Consider the following 20,119-nt stretch of genomic DNA (forward strand, 5'->3'; position numbering starts at 1 on the left):
ATTGAATGGTCTTTGCACCCTTATTGATAATCAACCAAATATATTATATATATATTATTTTTAGTCTTTTGTTTTCTTTTTGCCTGATCATTTTTTTTCTGTTCCTCCTTACCTACCTTCTTATGGATTATTTTAATACATGTTTTGAATTATACCTTAATTTATGCACCATGTAAACATTTTTTCTGGGAGCTTTCAAGATTTTATGTTTGGTTTGCAGCAATTTGTCTGTGATATTCCTAGGTGTGGTTCTCTTTATTTTCTTCCAAATGGGAATTCTCTGAGCATCTTGAATCTGTAAATTTATGTATTTCACCAAATTTTGGTCATTATTTCTTCAAAAAATTTTTCTGCCCCCTTTTCTCTTTTTTTCTGGAACTCCAGTTACACACATGTCAGACCTTCTGATATTGTCCCACAGGTCCCTGATGTTTTATTCATTTTCTTTTCAAAAAGTTTTAAAATCTTTTCTTCAGATAGATCAAATGAAATTAGCCAGTTTTCAAATTCACAGACTCTTATCTGTCAGCATCATTCTGTTGTTAAGTCCGTGTAGTAAATGTTTTAATTCAGATGTTGTATTATTCAGTTCTAAAATTTACATGTGGTTCTTTTTTATAGTTTCTTTTATTTTTGGCTGAGAGTTTCTATCCCTTCATTACAAGCATATTTTTCTTTACCTCAATGCATGTAGTGAAAATAGGTGCTTTAAAAATGTTGTCTGGGGCTTCCCTGGTGGCGCAGTGGTTGGGAGTCTGCCTGCCGATGCAAGGGACACGGGTTCGTGCCCCAGTCCGGGAAGGTCCCGCATGCCGCAGAGCGGCTGGGCCCGTGAGCCGTGGCCACTAGCCTGCACGTCTGGAGTCTGTGCTCCGCAACAGGAGAGGCCACAACAGTGAGAGGCCCGCGTACCACAAAAAAAAAAATGTCTGATAATTCCAACATCTGAGATATATAAGGGCTGACCTTATTTGATTGTCTTTTTCCTTTGATAATAGGTCACATTCCTGGTCCTTGTTACATTGAATAATATTGAATTGAATTCTGAAGAATGTGAATATTATGTTATTAGGACTCTAGATTATATTTCTCTAAAGAATGTTGATTTGGGTTTTTTTTTAGTAGGCAATCAATTTAATTGTGCTCAGATTTCAAACTCCGTTCTTTGATAGTTCAAACTTCAATTATTTTAGCTCTAGATGTAATGCTGGGAGTTTCTCTTGCACATGTGAAATTCAGGGGTAATCCACATATTTGGGTAGAGCTTATAAAGTTTTGTGCTCCTCTTCTCTGATTCTCTCCTTTCCAGGATTTCCTCTTCACCTTCTGATGGCAGTTGATTCCCCAAACTCTGTCGTTTGGTTCTTCAGGACAGAAAGACTGAGAGATTTCTTTTGGGGTTTTAACTGCCCTGTATGGTAAAGGCTGTAGCATACCCTCAGGCTAGATGCCATGAAAATGGGAAACTCACCCAGTACAGTTTCTTTCCTCCCCTCCAATATCTGCCTCTACAGTACCTTTGGATAGTTGGTTTTTGTATTTTGTCCAGAGTTTTAAATTGCCACCTATGAGAAGAACAGGTTGATGTAATAGGAGTTTACTTAGCCATTATCAGAAGCAGAACACAGTGCTCAATATTTTTTAATAAATAAAAACATAGCATGCTTAGGCATTCCCTGGCAGTTCAGTGGTTAGGACTCCACGCTTTCACTGCCACAGCCTGGGTTCAGTCCCTTGTTGGGGAACTAAGATTCTGCAAGCTGCATGGCACAGCTATATATATATGGCATGCTCTGTATATAAGTAAGCTTTTTCTATAAATGAGACATTATAATAGGTGCAATACCTATTCACATTTTAAACCTTATTAAAACATTTTAGAGCAAGAGGTATTAAATGCAAATATTTTGGTACAACTACTTACCTATTCTTCAGCCGTTATTATTCAAAGCTTATTCTAACCCTGTCCTCCAAGTCTGAGTATAACTTACTGTGAAGACTTTCATGGTTTCTAGGGCTCATTTTTGTGGCTTGAGATAGCTAACTAGTGTTTATTTTAGCTAACATTATTGACCACCTATGTGTCAAGCATGGTGTTAGTTCATAATATATAATACTTCATATAATCCTAATAACCATATAAGGAAGTTATTATTCTCAGTTTTCTGATGGGGAAATTGAGGCTCAGAGTTATCAAATAGTTTCTCTAAGGTCACACATCTGAACTGGGATTGTAACAGTGATCTGTCAGAGTACAATGCCCATCAAATGCATCTTCCATTCAATCACTGAACTCTCTGTACTTGGAAAATCTTTAATTTTCTGTCAACTAATAAGAGGAATAGTTTCATTAGGACTCCCTAGATATTCTTGTCAGATAACTATCTGCTTTATTTTCTTTCCTCTACTTCCAGGGCCTTCTTGCATCATATCAAAGCAGAAAAAAAACAAACAGAAAAATTATGCAATAATATAATGACATCACTTTGAGCAAAAGTCCAGAAGTCATCTTATTCTAAATATTAAAAAAATTGCAAGTCCATTTTACTAATCTGTAATAAACTTTTCCTGCTGCTTCTTGCTATCAGCCTTAGAAAACAACATCATCTAATATAATATAAATAGTGAATACTAGATCTCATGTGACCTTGGACAAATCTTATCTTTGTGTTCCTTATCTATAAAGTAAGATAATAATTAATAGCTGTGCTACTTACCTCACAGGGTTATCAGATAGAGGGTCAATGAAAACACTTACAAACTTCAAATCTCTATTTGAAGTCAAGAGATCACAATCATGATGTGTAAAAAGTTGACCTTATGAACCAGCATACACAAGAATTAGATCATTGTTCTGCTCTCTGGTACTAACAATGAGTTAAAGTATTATGGAGACCTGATTTCAAAACCACTCTGCTATTTATAAACTCTGTGGCAGGTTAACCTAAGTTTCAGTTGCTGCACATGTGAAAGGAGGCTAATACCACCTTCCCTTCTGGGGTGATGAAAGGATTAAATGAAATAATATTTGGCCAAGTGCCTAACACAGCACTGAGGGCTTCTGGAAGTGACAGTGAGTGTCAAGACCCTGGTGAAAACTATGCTTCCTCACCCATTTTTCCCTGTGCGCATGGCTCCTTGAAGCCTGGGATGAAGGACTATTATATGCATTCTTTCATTTGATTTTCACGATAGCTCTATGAGGTCAGCTAAGCAGATGTTGTTATGCTCATTTTTATACGTGAGAAAACTAAGGGTATTGGCTCTGATTGTGCCGTGTACTATTTAGCACTAATGAATACTGTATGATGTCCAAAACAGGTACCATTAAATGTTTTTTCTCTTTTAAAAGAATAGCTTTGGGGCTGCCCTGGTGGCGCAGTGGTTGAGAGTCCACCTGCCGATGCAGGGGACACGGGTTCGTGCCCCGGTCCGGGAAGACCCCACATGCCGCGGAGCGGCTGGGCCCGTGAGCCATGGCTGCTGAGCCTGCGCGTCCGGAGCCTGTGCTCCGCAACGGGAGAGGCCACAACAGTGAGAGGCCCGCGTACCGCAAAAAAAAAAAAAAAAAAAGAATAGCTTTGGCAGTATCTATTAAAGCTGAGCATATACATACCCTGTAACCCAGCAATTCCATTCTTAAATTTATATCAAACATAGATGAATATATATATATATATATTCACCAAAAGACAAGTAATAGAATGTTCATATCAGCACTATTTGTTTTCTTTTTCCAGTTTTATTGAACTATAATTGACATATAGCATTGGTATTAGATTAAGGTATACACATAATGTGTTGATTGATATATATACATGTTGTGAAATGATTACCACAATAGTTAACATCTATTACCACTTAGTTACAGATTTTTTATTTCTTGTGATAAGAACTTTTAAGATCTACTCTATTAGCAACTTTCAAATATACAATGCAGTCTTATTAACTAATTAGTCACCATAGTGTACATTAGGCCTTATCTTTTAACAGGGAGTTTGTACCTTTTGAGCACCTTCACCCATTTCACCCACCCCACAACCCCATCTCTGGCAACCACCAATCTGTTCTCAGTTTCTATGAGTTCAGTTTTTTTATTCCACATGTAAGTGGAATCATACAGTATTTGTCTTTCTCTGTCTGACTTATTTCACTTAGCGTAATACCCTCAAGGTCCATCCATGTTGTCACAAATGGCAATATTTCATTCTTTTTATGGCTGAGTAATATTCCAGTGTGTGTGTGTGTGTGTGTGTGTGTGTGTGTGTGTGTATTACCACATCTTCTTTATCCATTCGTCATGGTTACATAGGTTATTTCCATGTCTTGGCTATCAGAAATAATGCTACATTTAACATGGGGGTGCAGGTATCTCTTTGAGATAGTGATTTCACTTCCTTCAGATATATGACCAAAAGTGGAATTTCTGGATCACATGGTAGTTCTATTCTTCAGTTTTTGAGGGACCTCCATACTGTTTTCGATAGTAGCTACACCAATTTACATTCCCACCAACAGTGTACAAGGGTTTCCTTTTTTCCACATCCTCACCAACAATTGTTATCTCTTGTCTTTTTGATAATAGCCATTCTGATAGGTGTGAGGATATATCTCATTGTGGTTATGATTTGCATTTCTCTGATGATTACTGATGTTGAGCACATTTTCATGTACCTGTTGTCCGTTTATATGTCTTTGGAAAAAATGTCTATTCAAGTCCTCTTCCCACTTTTTTTTTTTTTTTCTCTTCCCACTTTTTAATTCAAGTCCTCTTCCCACTTTTTAAGGGTTTGTTTTTTGGGGGTTTTTTGCCATTGAGTTGTATGAGTTCTATATATATTTTGCATATTAACCCCTTATCAGATATATGATTTGCAAATATTTTCTCCTATTCTGTAAGTGGCATTTTCATTCTGTTGATGATTTCCTTTGCTGTGGGGAAGCTTTTTAGTTTGAGGTAGTCTCATTTCTTTCTTTATTTATTTTTTTTTTTAACATCTTTCATTTCTTTATTTTTTATTTTGTCACCTTTGCTTTATTTGTCAAAACAAAAAATCATCACCAAAACCAATGTGAAGGAGCATACACCCTATATTTTCTTATAGGAGTTTTATGGTGTCAGGTCTTACATTCAAGTCTTTAATCCATTCTGAATTGATATTTATGTATGGTGTAAGATAGGAGACCAGTTCAGTTGTTTTGCATGTGGCTGTCCAGTTTTCTCAACACCATTTATTGAAGAAACTTCTTTCCCCATTGAGGATTCTTGCTTCCCTTGTCAAATATTAGTTGACCATATATATGCATGGGCTTATTTCTGGACTCTGAATTCTGTTCCATTGGTCTATGTGTGTGGTTTTATGTGAGTATCAAAACCATACTGTTTTGATATGATTGCTTTGTAATATAGTTTGAAATCAGAAAGTTTGCTGCCTCCAGCTTTGTTCCTCTTTCTCAAGATGTTTTTGCTATTCTGGATCTTTTGTAGTTCCACACAAATTTTAAAATTGCTTTTTCTATTTTTCTGGAAAATGCCATTGGAATCCTGATAGGGATTACATTAGATCTGTAGATTGCTTTGGGTATAATGAACATGTTAACAATATTATTCCATAAGCATGGAATATCTTTCCATTTGTTTGTGTCATCTTCAATTTCTTTCATCAATGTCTTATAGGTTTCAGTGTACAGATCTTTCACCTCCTTGGTTAGATTTATTCCTAGGTATTTTATTCTTTTCGATACAATTGTAAATGGGATTGTTATCTTAATTTCCCTTTCTGATAGTTTGTTTAAGGCATAGAAATGAAACTGATTTCTGCATGTTGATTTTATATTTTGCAGTTTAATTTGTTTATTAATTCTAACAGTTTTTTGGTGTAGTCTTTAGGGTTTCTATATATAATATCACATAGTCTGCAAATATAGACAGCTTTACTTCTTCCTTTTCAATTTGCATTCCTTTTATTTCTTTTTATTGTCTGATTTCTGTGCCTAGGACTTCTAGTACTATGTTAAATGAAAGTGGTGAGAGTGGGCATCCTTGTCTTGTTCCCGATCTTAGAGGAAATGCTTTCAGCTTTTCAGAGTTGAGTATGATGTTGGCTGTAGGTTTGTCATATATGGCCTTTGTTATGTCTAGGTATATTCCCTCTATACTCACTTTGTTAAGAGTTATTATCATGAATGGATGTTGGATTTTGTCAAATGCTTTTTCTGCATTTATTGAGATGATCATGATTTTTAGCCTTCATTTTGTTAATGTGGTATATCATATTAATTTATAGATGTTGAACCATTCTTGCGTCCCTGGAATGAATCCCCCTTGATCATGGTGTATGATCCTTTTAATGGACTGTTGAATTTGCTTTGCTAATATATTTTGAAGATATTTGCTTCTATATTCATCCATGATCTTGGCCTATAGTTTTCTTTTCTTGTAATGTCCTTATCGGTTTTGGTATCAGCGTAATGATGGCCTCATTAAATGAGTTTGGAAGTGTTCCTCCTCTTCAAATTTTTGGAAGATTTTGAGAAGGATGGTATTAATTTGTCTTTAAATATTTGGTGGAATTCACCAGTGAAGCCATCAGGTCATAGACTTTTCTTTGTTGGGAGGTTTTTGATTACTGATTTAATCTCCTTACTAGTAATTGGTCTGTTCAGATTTTCTATTTCTTCATGATTCAGTCTTGGTTGTATGCTACTAGGAATTTTTATCCATTCCTTCTAGGTTGCCCAAGTTGTTGATGTATAATTATTCATAGTAGTCTCTTATTGTCATTTGTATTTCTGTGCTATCAGTTATAATATCTCCCCTTTCATTTATAATTTTATTTGAGTCCTCTCTTTTCTTGGTAAATCTAGTTATAGGTCTTGTCTATTTTGTTTATCTTCTTTAAAAAAACAGCTTTTAGTTTCATTGATCTTTTCTTTTGTCTTATTCGTCTCTGTTTCATTTATTTCTGCTCTGATCTTTGTTATTTTCTTCCTTCTACTAACTTTGGACTTTATTCCATGAGATGTAACATTACATTGTTTATTTGAGATCTTTCTTATTTCTTAGTGTAGGTGTTTATTGCCATGAACTTCCCTCTTAGAGCTGCTTTTGCTGCATCCCATAAGTTTTGGTGTGTTATATTTCCATTTTCATTTGTCTTAAGATATTTTTTATTTCTCTTTTGATTTCTTCTTTGACCCATTGGTTGTTCAGTAACATGTTGTTTAATCTTCACATATTTGTGGACTTTCTAGTTTTCTCCTTGTAATTGATTTCTAGATTCATACCATTGTAATTGGGAAAAGTAGTTTGATATAATTTCTATCCTCTTAAATTTGTTGAGACCTGTTTTGTGGCCTAGCATGTGATTTGTCTTGGAGAATGTTCCATATGCACTTGGAAAAAATGTGTATTATGCTGCTTTTGGATGGAATGTTTTATATATATATATATATATATATATATATATATGCATTTGGTCTAATGTATCATTTAAGGCCACTGTTTCCTTATTGATTTTCTGTCTGGATGATCTGTCCATTGAAGTAAGTATGGTGATGATAAACTTCCCTACTGTTATTGTGTTACTGTCAATTTCTCCCTTTATGTCTGTTAATGTTTGCTTTATGTGTTAGGTGCTATTAAATTCAGTGCATAAATATTTACAAATCTTATATCCTCTTTTTGAATTGACCTCATTATCATTAAATTATAATCTTCTTTGTCTCTAATTAGTCTTTGGCTTAAAGTCTATTTTGTCTGATATAAGTTTAGCTACCTTTGCTTTCTTTTGGTTTCCATTTGCATGCAACATCTTTTTCCATCCCTTTACTTTCAGTCTGTGTATGTCCTTGAAGCTGAAGTGAGTCTCTTGTAGGCAGCATATAGATGGGTCTTATTTTTCAATCCATTCCAGCCACTCTATGTCTTTTGATTGAAAAGTTTAGTCCATTTCATGTAAAATAATTAGTGATAGGGACTTCCGTGGTGGTCCACTGGTAAAGAATCCACCTTCCAATGCAGGGGACACCGGTTCAATCCCTGGTCAGGGAACTAAGATCCCACATGCCACGGGGCAAGTAAACGCCCACATGCCACAACTACAGAGTCCACGTGCTCTGGAGCCCATGCACCACAACTAGAGAGAGAAAACCTGCACGCCACAACTAGAGAGAAGCCTGTACACTGCAGCAAAAGATCCCGTGTGCCACAACAAAGATCCCACATGCTGCAACTAAGATCCAACACAGCCAAAAATTAAATAAATAAATAAATATAAATATTAAAAAATAAAATAATTAGTCATAGATACGGTCTTATTATTGCCATTTTGTTATTTGTTTTCTGGCTATTTTGTAATTCCTTTGTTCCTTTCTTCTTCTCTTTGTCTCTTCCTTTGTGGTTTGATGATTTTCTGTAGGTGTTATGCTTAGATTTCTTTTCCCTTGTCTCATGTATCCATTATAGGTTTTCCTTTGTGGTTACCATGAGGTTTATCTAAAACATCTTATATTTATAACAGTCTATTTTAAACTAACACTTAAGTTCAAACACACTAAAGCTCTGTATTTTTACTTTCTCCCCTGTGTTTTATGTTTTTGACATCACAGTTTACATCTTTTTACCTTGTGTAACCATTAACAAATTATTGTAGTTATAGTCATTTTTACTACTTTTGTCTTTTAACCTTCATACTGAATTTATAAGTGATTACCCACCACCATTACAACATTAGAGTATTCTGAATTTAATTATGTATTTACCTTTACCAGTGAGATTTATACTTTCATACGTTTTGTTGTTCCTAATTAGCACCTTTTCTTTTCAGCTTATATTGTAGAAGTCCCTTAACATTTTTTGTAAGGCCAGTCTAGTAGTGATGAACTCCTTTAACTTTTGCATGTCTGGAAAACTCTGTATCTCTTCTTCAATTCTGGACGACAGTTTTGCTGGGTAGAGTATTCTTGATTGGAGGATTTTTTTTCAGCACTTTGAATATGTCATGTCACTCCCTTCTGGCCTGAAAAGTTTCTGCTGAAAAATCTACTGATAGTTTTATGAGGGTTCTCTTGTATGTAACAAGTTGTTTTTCTCTTACTTCTTTTAAGATTCTCTCTGTCTTTAACTTTTGGCATTTTAATTATATTGTGTCTCAGTCCGGGTCTCTGGATTTACCTTCTTGGGAATCCCTGGGATTCCTAGATTTGGATGTCTGTTTCTTTCTCTAGATTAGGGAAGATTTCAGCCATTGTTATTTTTTTTTAATAAGCTTTCTGACCCTTTCTCTTTTCTCATTCTGGGACCCCTATAATGCAAATATTGGTCTGCTTGATTGAGTCCCATAATTCCCTAAAGCTATCTTCACTCTTTTTAATTCTTTTTTTTTCTCCTCTGATTGGATAATTCCAATTTCCTGTCTTGGAGTTCACTGTTCCTTTCTTCCACTTTATCTATTCTGCTATTGAATCCATCTGTTGACCTTTTCAGTTCAGTTACTATATTTTTCAACTCTGTGCTTTCTTTTTTGTTGTTGTTGTTGAGAAAGTCACAGTTTAATAGGCAGCATGTTTGTAATACTACATACAGTATGTCTGTTTTGTAAACATTGACATCCTACACTAAATGAAATATATAAGTATATCAAATTTTGTTATTAAAATCAGAATCTGTTAAAGGTCACTTAACACTCAGCTATTGACTGTGAACCCAAATGGCCCAGGGTTAAACTCTGTGCTTTCTGTTTGATACATTTTTTAAAATATTTTCTGTCTTTTTGTTTAAATTCTCACTTTGTCATGCATTGTTCTCTTAACCTGGTGTGAATCTTTTGACCATTATTTTGAACTCTTTATCAGATAAATCATTTAATCTCAGTTTCATTAAGGTCTGTTTCTGGAGTTTTAGCTGTTCTTTTGTTTATAACATATTCCTCTGTTTCTTCATTTTCCTTGATTCTCTGTGGTTTTTCACACTTCTCTCAGTTTTGACAGAGTGGTCTCATGTAGGAGGTGAACCTTATTGTTCAGCCCAGCTCTACCTCTTGATTGTCTCTCAAACCTTTGTGAGTGTCTAAGGTGCCTTCTTTGTTTTGAGTGGCTCCTAGCAGTCGAGGGTATGTCAAGACCTGTCAGTGTCCCAAAGGGAAGGATCTCAGTCAGCACAGATGCAGGCTGATTGGAAGCCTCAGACAGCAGTTTTTAAAGTATACAAGTAGACCTCTTTCAGGGAAAGACTGGGAGCTGAGGGCTTCTGCTTGGCCTCTTTGCACTAAGCCATGAAGAGATAGCCAGTTACGAAGTGTTTCTTTGTTTGCTACAGTCCTGTGGATTCTGTAACTCAAACCCCACTGGCTGCCAGAGCCATGTTATCAAGGAGGGTGTCCCCTGTGCAGCAGTCACAAAAACCAGGTTACCAAACATGTATACAAGCTCATTCCAGGGAGACACTGGTGACCTGGAGTGGGCCAGAGGAAGAATGTGAAGATGGTGCCCACTGGCCTCTCCCATCTCCAGGGAGGATCACAGTCTGTCCATAGCTGTGTGCTAAATTAGAAGCCTGACCCTCAGGCAGCAGCTTTTAAGGCATGCAAATAGACCTCTTTTAGGGAAGGTTTGGGATATGAGTGTTTATGTCTGCTGTCTCTGTGGTAGGCCTGGGGGGGGATAGCCACAATAAGTCCTCACAGACCTATTAAGAAGTGTTTCTTTGTTTGGTATAGTCTGTTGGGTCTCATGATTGCAAGCCCCATTTTCTTTCAAAGCTGTGTGTTTTGGGGACCCATCCCTCAGGTGGAAGTCTTAAAAGTTGGGACACTAGATGTTGGGTTCAAACCCTTCAATCCTCAGGGAGAAGCTGGGAGTTGTGAGTTTCTACATGATTATATGTCACTGAATCAGGGGTAGGGCCATGACAAGATTGTCTCAGCCCTTCTTATACATTCTCATTCACCCAATGTGTAGGAGTCGCTCAGTTAGTTTCTAGATTTCTTCATAGAGAATTGTTCCCCGTGTAACTGTAGATTTGCTGTGTCCGTGGGAGGAGGTGAGTTCAGGAGCCTCCTATATTTCCATCATGGACCAGAACCTCCAGCACTGTTTGTAATAGTTACAAACCAGAAATGACTCAAATGTCCATCAACAGAATGGATGAATAAATTGTGGTGGTATAGTCCCACAGTAGAATTCTATTCAACATGAAGGATGAATGAACTATTGCCATATGGCACAATGATGATAAATCTCCTAAATATAATGTTAAATGAAAGAAGCCAGGCACAAAAGAGTACATACTGCAGTATTCCATTTTTATAAAGTTTTATAAATAAGCAAAACTAATCTTTGCTGACAGAAGTCATGATGGTAGTTATCCTTGGGTGAGGGGAGAGACAGTATGGGAAAGGGGGACAGGGAATGTTCTGGGGTTCAGGTAATTATCTATATATTGACCTGGGTGCTAGTGAAATGGATGTGTTCACATCATGAAAATTCATCAAGCTTATGATCTGTGTACTTTTCTGTATATATAGTGTACTTCAGTAAACAAAAATTAATTTGCCTTAGGTAAAAAAGAAATCCAATATCTTAGGAAACCTTTTTCAGTGGCTTCCCACAGTACTTAGAATAAAATCCAAAGCCCTTACCATAGCCTACAGAGCTATACATGATCTGGCCCATGGCTACCCTCCTCCACTTCACTTCTTACCATTATTCCCCTTGGTTACTCAGCTCCAGCCACATGGCCTTCTCACTTGTCTGCAAACATAAAACTACTTTCCACCCTAAGACTTTGTACTTGCTGTTCTCTGCCTGGAACACTCTTCTCTCAGCTTGTCACATTGCTGGTTTCTTATCCTACAAGTACCAGCTCAAATGTCACTTCTTTAAAAAAAAAAAAAGTCCTTCTCTCAACAATCCTTCTGAAATAGACTTCCCAATATTTTTTTTATCATTTAACACTATTTTTTTCTACATAACATCTGTAACTAGTTATGTATTTGTTACTTGTTCATCATCTATCTTTCTCAATAGAATGTAAAATTCCCAAAGTCTGGGATCATGTCTGCTGTGTTCACCATTATATCTTTAATGCCTGACACACCACCTAGCACATAGCGAGTACTCATGTAAATGTTAGGGTTGAATGAATGAATCAGTGAAGATTCCTGGGTAAACTCTCTACTAGGCTGTAGCTAGGATTTCTCCCACGAAGGAAAACACCTGAAAAGTTGTAAGTCATCCTATTAAAAAGAAAGCTTTGTTAGTACAAACTCTTGCCAACCTCAGCTTGGTGAGGAGAAAGCTCAGATCTTTCCCCAGTGTTTCTATGAAATTTGGCCAAGGGAATGTTCTTTAGATAAAACATAATATTCTAAGATGGTAGAAACCAGCTAAAACTTTCTTTTATCCCCTATCCTCAGATTTTCCAAAAGAAAACAAAATATGGTCAACAGGCAGTGGAGCTCTTCTCTAAAATCCTGTAGTCATGAGAGAACATTATTATTGTTACCTCATCATGGGACAAGTAATAAGTATAGGGAAAGCTTATGTAAAATTGCTTAATAAGCAACAGATTTCTTTAACATGTGTTTGAGGAGATCTTTCTTTCTCACAATTTCACCTTAGGTACAACAACTATGACCGGGCTGTCATCAATACCGTACCTTATGATGTTGTCCATCGTTGGTATACAGCACACCGGACTCTAACAATAGAGTTGAGGAAACCTGAGAATGAGTTTTGGGTCAAACTAAAGCCTGGCAGGGTGGGTGCCAAACTCGAAAGATGTCAAGTAAGCTCGTTATACTGAAGCAGTGAAGAATGAGTACTTATTGAATATGTGAGTCAAAATGTTGCAAAGGAAAAAGAGAAAAGAGTCCTGGGTGTTGGCCCTGGTCCTACCACTCACTCACTAAATGACCTAGAAGCAGGCTCTCCCCACTGACTCAGTGACTCTATTTGTATGATGAGGGGGTTGAAGGACTCCCTTTACCTTCTCTCTTCCCTGGGACCTTGATTCATTAATTATTTCATCCTCATGTCCCTATGGGCTAAGGGTCCTTCTGGCTTTATGATTCCTTTTTTTTGCTCTTGATATTTCCTCTGGATAAAGAATATCTCTAGCTTAGCATAAGACATAATGAAATAGTTTAACTCTTTGAGAACATATATAATAACAATTAAAGAGAAAGAAAAAAAAAAAGAAACCAATGATCTGGTTTGCTTTGATAAGAGAATAATTAATCAAGAAATAAAAGCTCCTCAAAGTTCAGGGCCTGTAACCTGCTGTTACCTTTGTTACTTCCATTTAGCCTACTACAGAGCTATGTACATCCTAGTTTCCAAATGTTTGTTTAATCTCAAAAGAAAAACACCTCATTGAATGTAACCAGAGAACAACCTAAAGCTTTTATTTTAAATGATCTCTTCTGATTTAGGGTTCCTTTGGTCTGCCCTTGTTCTGAGTGTTTTTTCTCTCTTTTTTTCCCACTCACAGGTCCTATTTATAGACAACTGGCGCGTCCTACATGGCAGGGAATCCTTCACTGGCTACCGCCAACTCTGTGGCTGCTATTTAACAAGGGATGATGTATTAAACACTGCTCGTCTCTTGGGTCTTCAGGCTTAAAATTGACAGCATTGGTATTATGAACACACCTGACAACCTGGCTACCAGAATTCATATCAGCAGAATAATATTGTGTCAGTACCGACTTCAAATTGTCTCCTTACCTCATCACACAAAACAAAAGCCTCCCCTTTCTCTAACAGGGAAAACCTTGGAGAGAGGCTTCTGAGATAGCCAATGTCAGCCCTCTAGTATGGTAGCTTTCTTCCCCAAGCTATAACATGGACTCATTTGGTTTTTGGACCCTTTGATGTAATTGTGGTCAATCTGCCTCAGAAATACAATCACCACATTGATAGAGAAACAATAATAGTCACTAGGTAAAAATTTGTTTCAACAGGATCTGTTAAAAAGAAATAAAAAGCCTTAATAGGGCAGAGATTTGCAACATTTTTGGTCTTAAGACACCTAATCACTCTTAAAAGTTATTGAGGGCCCCAAAGAGTGCTTGGATGTGGGTCGTATCTATTGCTACTAATTGTATTAGATATTAAAACTTAGAAATGTTTAAAATTTACGGACAAAAAGGCACACATCCATCAGCTGTCAGAGAGATGACATCATCGCATGTCATGTAGCTTCTGGAAAAGTCTTCTGTACATTCATCAGATAATTCGAGTGAAAAAGGCAATATCATCTTAATGTTGTTATTAAAAATTGTTTTTAATACACAGACCCACTAAATGGATCTCATGGACTGCTCTAAAGGTGTCTTTAGACCACACTTTGAGAACCATACCTTGGGACAGTCCTTTACATAGGCCTATGGATTAAAGAGTTTAACTGGAACCCTAAATTTTTCTCTGTGGTCTCCTAGAACTACAGATATTGTAGGAATTGCTTCATATTACAAGCTCAGTGATAAGGTGGGAACTGAATACAGAGTGTTTTATCTTGTGAGAAGAGTTATCTCTATCTAAGTCATCTCTTGAGGAGTAAAACTAAGAAGTCACAATAGCTCCTGTGAAACAAACCCATCAGTTTTGTAATTCCGTGAGGGATAATTGCAGAAAGTTTTTAGACGTTTCTGAGGTTCCATATAGTAATTCACACACACATGCACATGCGTGTGTGCATACACACAAAACACAACAGAGGGTACAGAGGGTTAGTCTCTAAGATTGTTCAGGGAATTCATCACAATCGATGATGTGCCTCCAAAGAACTGGAGATTACTATCCGAACTTGCATTTTGGCTTTTGATGGAATTTAGGATACAATCTGTTTTCCTCCATTTCTGTTAATCGTTTTTTTCCTTTTTTTTCCCCTATCTTAAAATATTATACATGTTAATTGCCAAGATTTGACTGGGTTAAGTATAATACCTTGTTTCTTTTATTTTTTTAATGGCTTTCCTTTATATGTGGAGAGAGAGAAAGGGAAAGGGAGACAGAGATAGAGAGAGACAGAGAGATAGGTGTGAGGTTTATTTTCCCTTGGCTTTCGTTGAAAGCGAAGCTGTACAATAACCACGTTGACTGCTATAAAATGATGAAAGACAGTCCAGGCTAGGATGTGCACGAGAGGAAAAAAGCATTATTAGTGAGGCTAGGAGTCACAAATCAAAGAAAAGTCAGTATTCTGACAGAGAATAGAGCGTAATCTGATGTTTTCAGGAAGTTCCTAGTTCACATTTAATAGTTTATACATTATTTTATTGACCCATCCAGTGCTCCAAAATATGTTCTCAAATATTTCTGCATTTTAATTGTACTATATAGGAATCTTTAGGGGTCTTCCATGAAGTGTGTTTTCCTCTTAGGTCAAAGGATTGATAATTAAGTTCACGTCTTAAAGAGTATACCCTTTAGCGATTAGAATAGAAAAGTAACAACAAAAAGTAACAACATTTTAACATACCGTCTTTTCTCTGTACTATTATGTACGCTTAAAATATGTTACCATTCATTAGTCTTCATCAGGATATTTACCTTTTTAGAAGTTTTACCTAAATTAGCCTTGAAAATTACACTATAACTGAGGTCAGCATTGCTTTATGACAAAGAAAGAACATATTCATGGCCCTGGAGAGATAAGGACACAGATCAATGTTATCCCTTACTGAAGGACTCCCTTTACCTTGTCTCTTCTCTGGGACCTTGATTCATTAATTATTTCATCCTCATGTTCCTAAATTTTCAATCAATACTTTTCTACAGTGTACTCTCCTCAGAGGAAGAAAGAGGAAAAGGAATTATTTGAGTGTTGATGATGGTCACTGACAACTTTCTATGTGAGAGATTTCTTTTTCACATCTCTTTCTGGTGTCCCTGAAAATGTAAGCATGGGTGTGTGTCAACCAAGCTCACTGTAGGGTCACTTTTACCTTTTGCTATAGTGGGATGGGATCAGTAGAGAGTCAAGAGCACAGCACCTAATATGGTGTTATAGCACCTAACATAATCATTTCATAATATGGATTTGTTGTAATGAAAATAAATTAATGAATTCTTTTCAAACAAACTCACAAGAAAATATCACATTCTCTGTATGTCTTTTTGTGTTTGGCAGTTAACTGGTGCTGAATTTTGTTCACCTTCATCTAGAGAGACCAAGCATTCAAGTGTGCGCAAACTGAGAGGGGTTTCCTGGGCTGCAGAGCTTATAGTTTTAAAACTGGGAAAGTCCCACACAGATCATGACTGTTGGTCCTTCCTTCTTGCTGCTAGCTGCATTTTGCTCTTCAGTTTTCTCTTCTTCAGTTTAAAATGAAGGCCTTGGACTAAGTAGCATCTAAGGGCTGTGCCATTCTGTAATTTTGTTTGGCCTCTCATCGCTTAAGTTTTCTTATATGGGTGCAGTAAGGAAAATACCTACCCTCCAGGGTTTTGTGACAAATTTCTGATTATTAACTTAGATGTTTGTGGCACATAATAATGACCAATAATAATAGCTAACTCTTACATAGTGCTTGCTATGTGCCAGACACAGTTCTAAGTGCTTTTAATACCCACAGCAACCCTATCCCCATTTTAGAAATAAACAAATACAGGCAATGAGAGATTAAGTGGCTTACCCAAGATCACATAGCTAAATAAGTGTCAGAGTTTGGATTAGAACCTTCACAGTCTGGCCACAGAGACAATGCTTTAAAGTAATTTGCCATATTGCTCAATAAATGTTAATTCCTACCCCCCTTTCCCATACTTACACAGTCTAGCTGACCAATCATAGATAATAATCATCTCCACTGTTACAGTGTTTCCCAAAAAATCTTAAAAGAACCATGAGAATATCTACATTTGTTTTGCAAATACTCTGCAAACATCCACAAACCCCCCCCCCCACAACTTTCTAAAAACTTTTCTTCACTTTCTCTAATTTTACCTCTTTCAAAGGTGGAACCTTGATGTTAGAAGGAAATCAATCAACCTATTCAGCATGTTTCCTTCTTACCACAATCTTGCAAAATACCAGTCAGTTGTTAAGATCAAAAGCACCTTACAGGGCTTCCCTGGTGGCGCAGTGGTTGAAAGTCCGCCTGCCGATGCAGGGGACACGGGTTCGTGCCCCGGTCCGGGAAGATCCCACATGCCGCGGAGCGGCTGGGCCCGTGAGCCGTGGCCGCTGAGCCTGCGCGTCCGGAGCCTGTGCTCCGCAACGGGAGAGGCCACGGCAGTGAGAGGCCCGCGTACCGCAAAAAAAAAAAAAAAAAAAAGGACCTTACAGGACCTATTCACATCACTGCCCCAGGAAGCTCTTGGGCATATTGAAGATCCACTCACAGAGCCAGCTGATGGCTCGGCTCAGCTCCTAGTTGTGAGGTCAGCCTGTGTCTGTGTCCTCACCTCTTCAAGGTTGCAGCTCACCAGAGCCAAAGATGCTGGGAGATTTGGTAGTACCTCTTTTTTTCCTGATTTACATTCAGGGGTTGGTGGGTAATTTCATCCTGCTTCTTGGCTTTAAGCAGTGAGCTTCCATCTTGCTCATAGTTCTTTTAGACACCACTGTTTGCTTCCAGTGCAGCAAAAGCCTGCTGCTTCAGCACAGAGACAGTTATCCTTTTTGTGTGTATGTTGACCATTCCTTTTTTATTTTACCTTTTGATATTTTGCCGTCATTGCTGTGTGTTTGGAGCACAAGGCTAGCCACAGCATGAACCTACTGTAATATCTTGAATGGAGATCTTTTCCATATTGCTATTATTCTTCCCTGATTCCCTAAACTGAGTTTGCAGACTATGACTGCACACTTTCTTGATGGATCAGGCTCATCGCTGTCGTGTCTGTTTTTGTGCCAGACTATGAAACAGTATGAAGTCTTAGCTTGATTAACAGAATCCAAGCTTCCTTTCTCGAAAAAACTAATCAAACATCTCTTACAATTGTGATACATTGTCTTAAGCCGTGTGTGTGTATTATATTGATTAATAGTGGTGGTCTAACTTTTTCTATGTGGGTGGATAAGCATGGTAATTTATCGTGTGCACAAGTGAAGATCACAAGGGTCAATGCTATGCACATCTTTGAAGTCAGTGAAGGCTTTTCTGTATTAGCCCCATCATTATCTATGGTCTACCCTTTGCCCCATTGATGGTGGTTAACTCCCTCCAATTCAGGTCCTCAGTGTCCTCTCACCTTCTGCTTTCTAGCTCCCTCTCTGATACCTTGACTGAGGCAGCATAGTGTTGTAGGAAGAGCATGGACTTGAACCAACCTTGGCTTGAATTCAGCCTCTGTCTCTTACTAGCCTGGCAAATTTTGGGAAGCCACTTTCTCTCCTTGAGCCTCTGTTTCTTAACCTGCAAAATGGGGTAAAAAATGACATCTATCTGATAAACCTGTGGTAAAGAATGAAATGAGGTCATATGTATAAAGTGTCTCCCATAGTGAGCAGCACATAATAAACACTCAGTACTTAGTAGTTTATCATTGTCACCAATATCAGTATTTGAACAAATAGCAGAGACCAGGGTTAGCCTCTGTGTTTGATAGAAATCAGCATTCTACTTAGAGAGAAAGAGCAAAGTTATGGGAGTCAGAGCTGGAAAAGTATGTGGAATGCTAAGGGTCAGAGAGAGTAGACAGGTCGTGAATTGCAGAACTACTGGCAAGGCACCTGAACCTCAAGCATGGCCTTTATGGATAGGAAGTTGGTTTGGGGTAGGTGGTCCGGGGGCTGAGAGCTGAAAGAGCAGAAAGGTCATAGAAGAGATCAGAGAGCCTGATGAGAAAAGCTGAGTCTGGAGTGTTTTAGGGAGAGTGGCTTGATAACAAAGATGTGTAGGGTGAATGAGGCAGGCAAGGAGACATCCATGCCTGCAATGATACTTCCACATCTAACTTCACCACCTTCCAAAACCCCACTGAAACTACTATAAAACGATATTTGAAAAGATTAGAAGAGCAGGAAAAGAGACAACTAAGAAGTCCACAAACTAGGAATTGTAAGCCCTTCATGGGAAAAGCCAGAAAACAACCTGATTTACTAACTCCCCTTTGCTCCTCACAAGAATCTTCAAAGGTTGCAACAGGTAACTCTGAAAGGGGAGGCGAAGGGGGAGTGGGTACCAAACTAATGAGGGTTTTTGAAAAGTAAGAAGTAGATTCTTTTCAAAATCCCTTTCTGTAGTTGATGCCTGCCTGCACTGAGTGTCTGGCCCTTCCCTGCCCTGACAGAAGTCTGAAGTGTTATATTCTCTGCAGAGGGTAAAGCAGAGACAATCTGGACTGGGAGTTCCCAACAGCTGGAACAACAGCTGGAGTCTCATATTGAAAACAGAGGGCTCAAGTGGAGGTATGCACGCTGAAAGCTATAAACCCCCAGTCCTCTCCAACTCTGACCCTAAAATTCCGGCAGCTGGAGGAGTATTCTGTGGGCCATCTGACCAATGAAAGAGAAAAATATCTAAGGATATTGATACTGAAGTGTCCCCAGAAAGGGCCCAGCTGGATTAGTCTACAGTGAAGCACACAGTTTGACACTGTGAGGCAGATGAGGAGGAGGAGACCCGTGCAGTCGAGGATACTGATTTTCAGAAGGGGACAGTGGACCTGAGCATGTTTCTTACTGAAAGGAAAGGAGCTAGTCAGAAAAGAGGGAGAGATTAGAGGATTCTGGAAAAAGAAATTAATCCAAATCGGAAAAGAAGAACTAAAAGTGTCACTGTTTGCAGATGACATGATACTGTACATAGAGAATCCTAAAGATGCCACCAGAAAACTACTAGAGCTAATCAATGAATTTGGTAAAGTAGCAGGATACAAATCAATGTACACAGTCTTCAAAATCCAAAGAGACACGCCAATTATTGTGCCTCTTTCTTAATCATAAGTAGTGTGAGGTGCAACAACTTGCTCTCACTTAAGAAGTAATATCCTGACTTTCCATAGAATTTCCACAGAGTTTAATCTCCCTCCTTATGGCAGACATTTTATATATATATATATATATATATATATGTATATATATATATACATATATATATATATATATATATCACAACTCACAACAAAAAACAAGGGATCTGGCATTGCCCTGAGGGATGGACAGTAA

At 37.7% G+C, this 20,119-nt stretch overlaps 1 protein-coding gene across 4 annotated transcripts in view; it reads left to right on the forward strand.

Moving 5' to 3' along the window:
• Positions 1-16,101, forward strand: part of TMLHE (trimethyllysine hydroxylase, epsilon) — a 256,921-nt gene extending 240,820 nt beyond the window's left edge. For 2 of the 4 annotated variants that reach the window (XM_067723733.1, XM_067723736.1), the window contains 2 exons: positions 12,622-12,787; positions 13,493-16,101. In XM_067723733.1, coding sequence (XP_067579834.1) covers positions 12,622-12,787; positions 13,493-13,624 — 298 coding nt within the window. In that variant the 3' untranslated portion in view covers positions 13,625-16,101. Of the gene's footprint in view, positions 1-12,621; positions 12,836-13,492 lie in introns of all 4 variants that reach the window. The other 2 variants (XM_067723734.1, XM_067723735.1) reach the window with 2 other exon arrangements.
• The last annotated feature ends 4,018 nt before the right edge of the window (positions 16,102-20,119 follow it).

This window comes from Pseudorca crassidens, chromosome X, assembly GCF_039906515.1.
Source record: "Pseudorca crassidens isolate mPseCra1 chromosome X, mPseCra1.hap1, whole genome shotgun sequence".
Taxonomy (NCBI): domain Eukaryota; kingdom Metazoa; phylum Chordata; class Mammalia; order Artiodactyla; family Delphinidae; genus Pseudorca; species Pseudorca crassidens.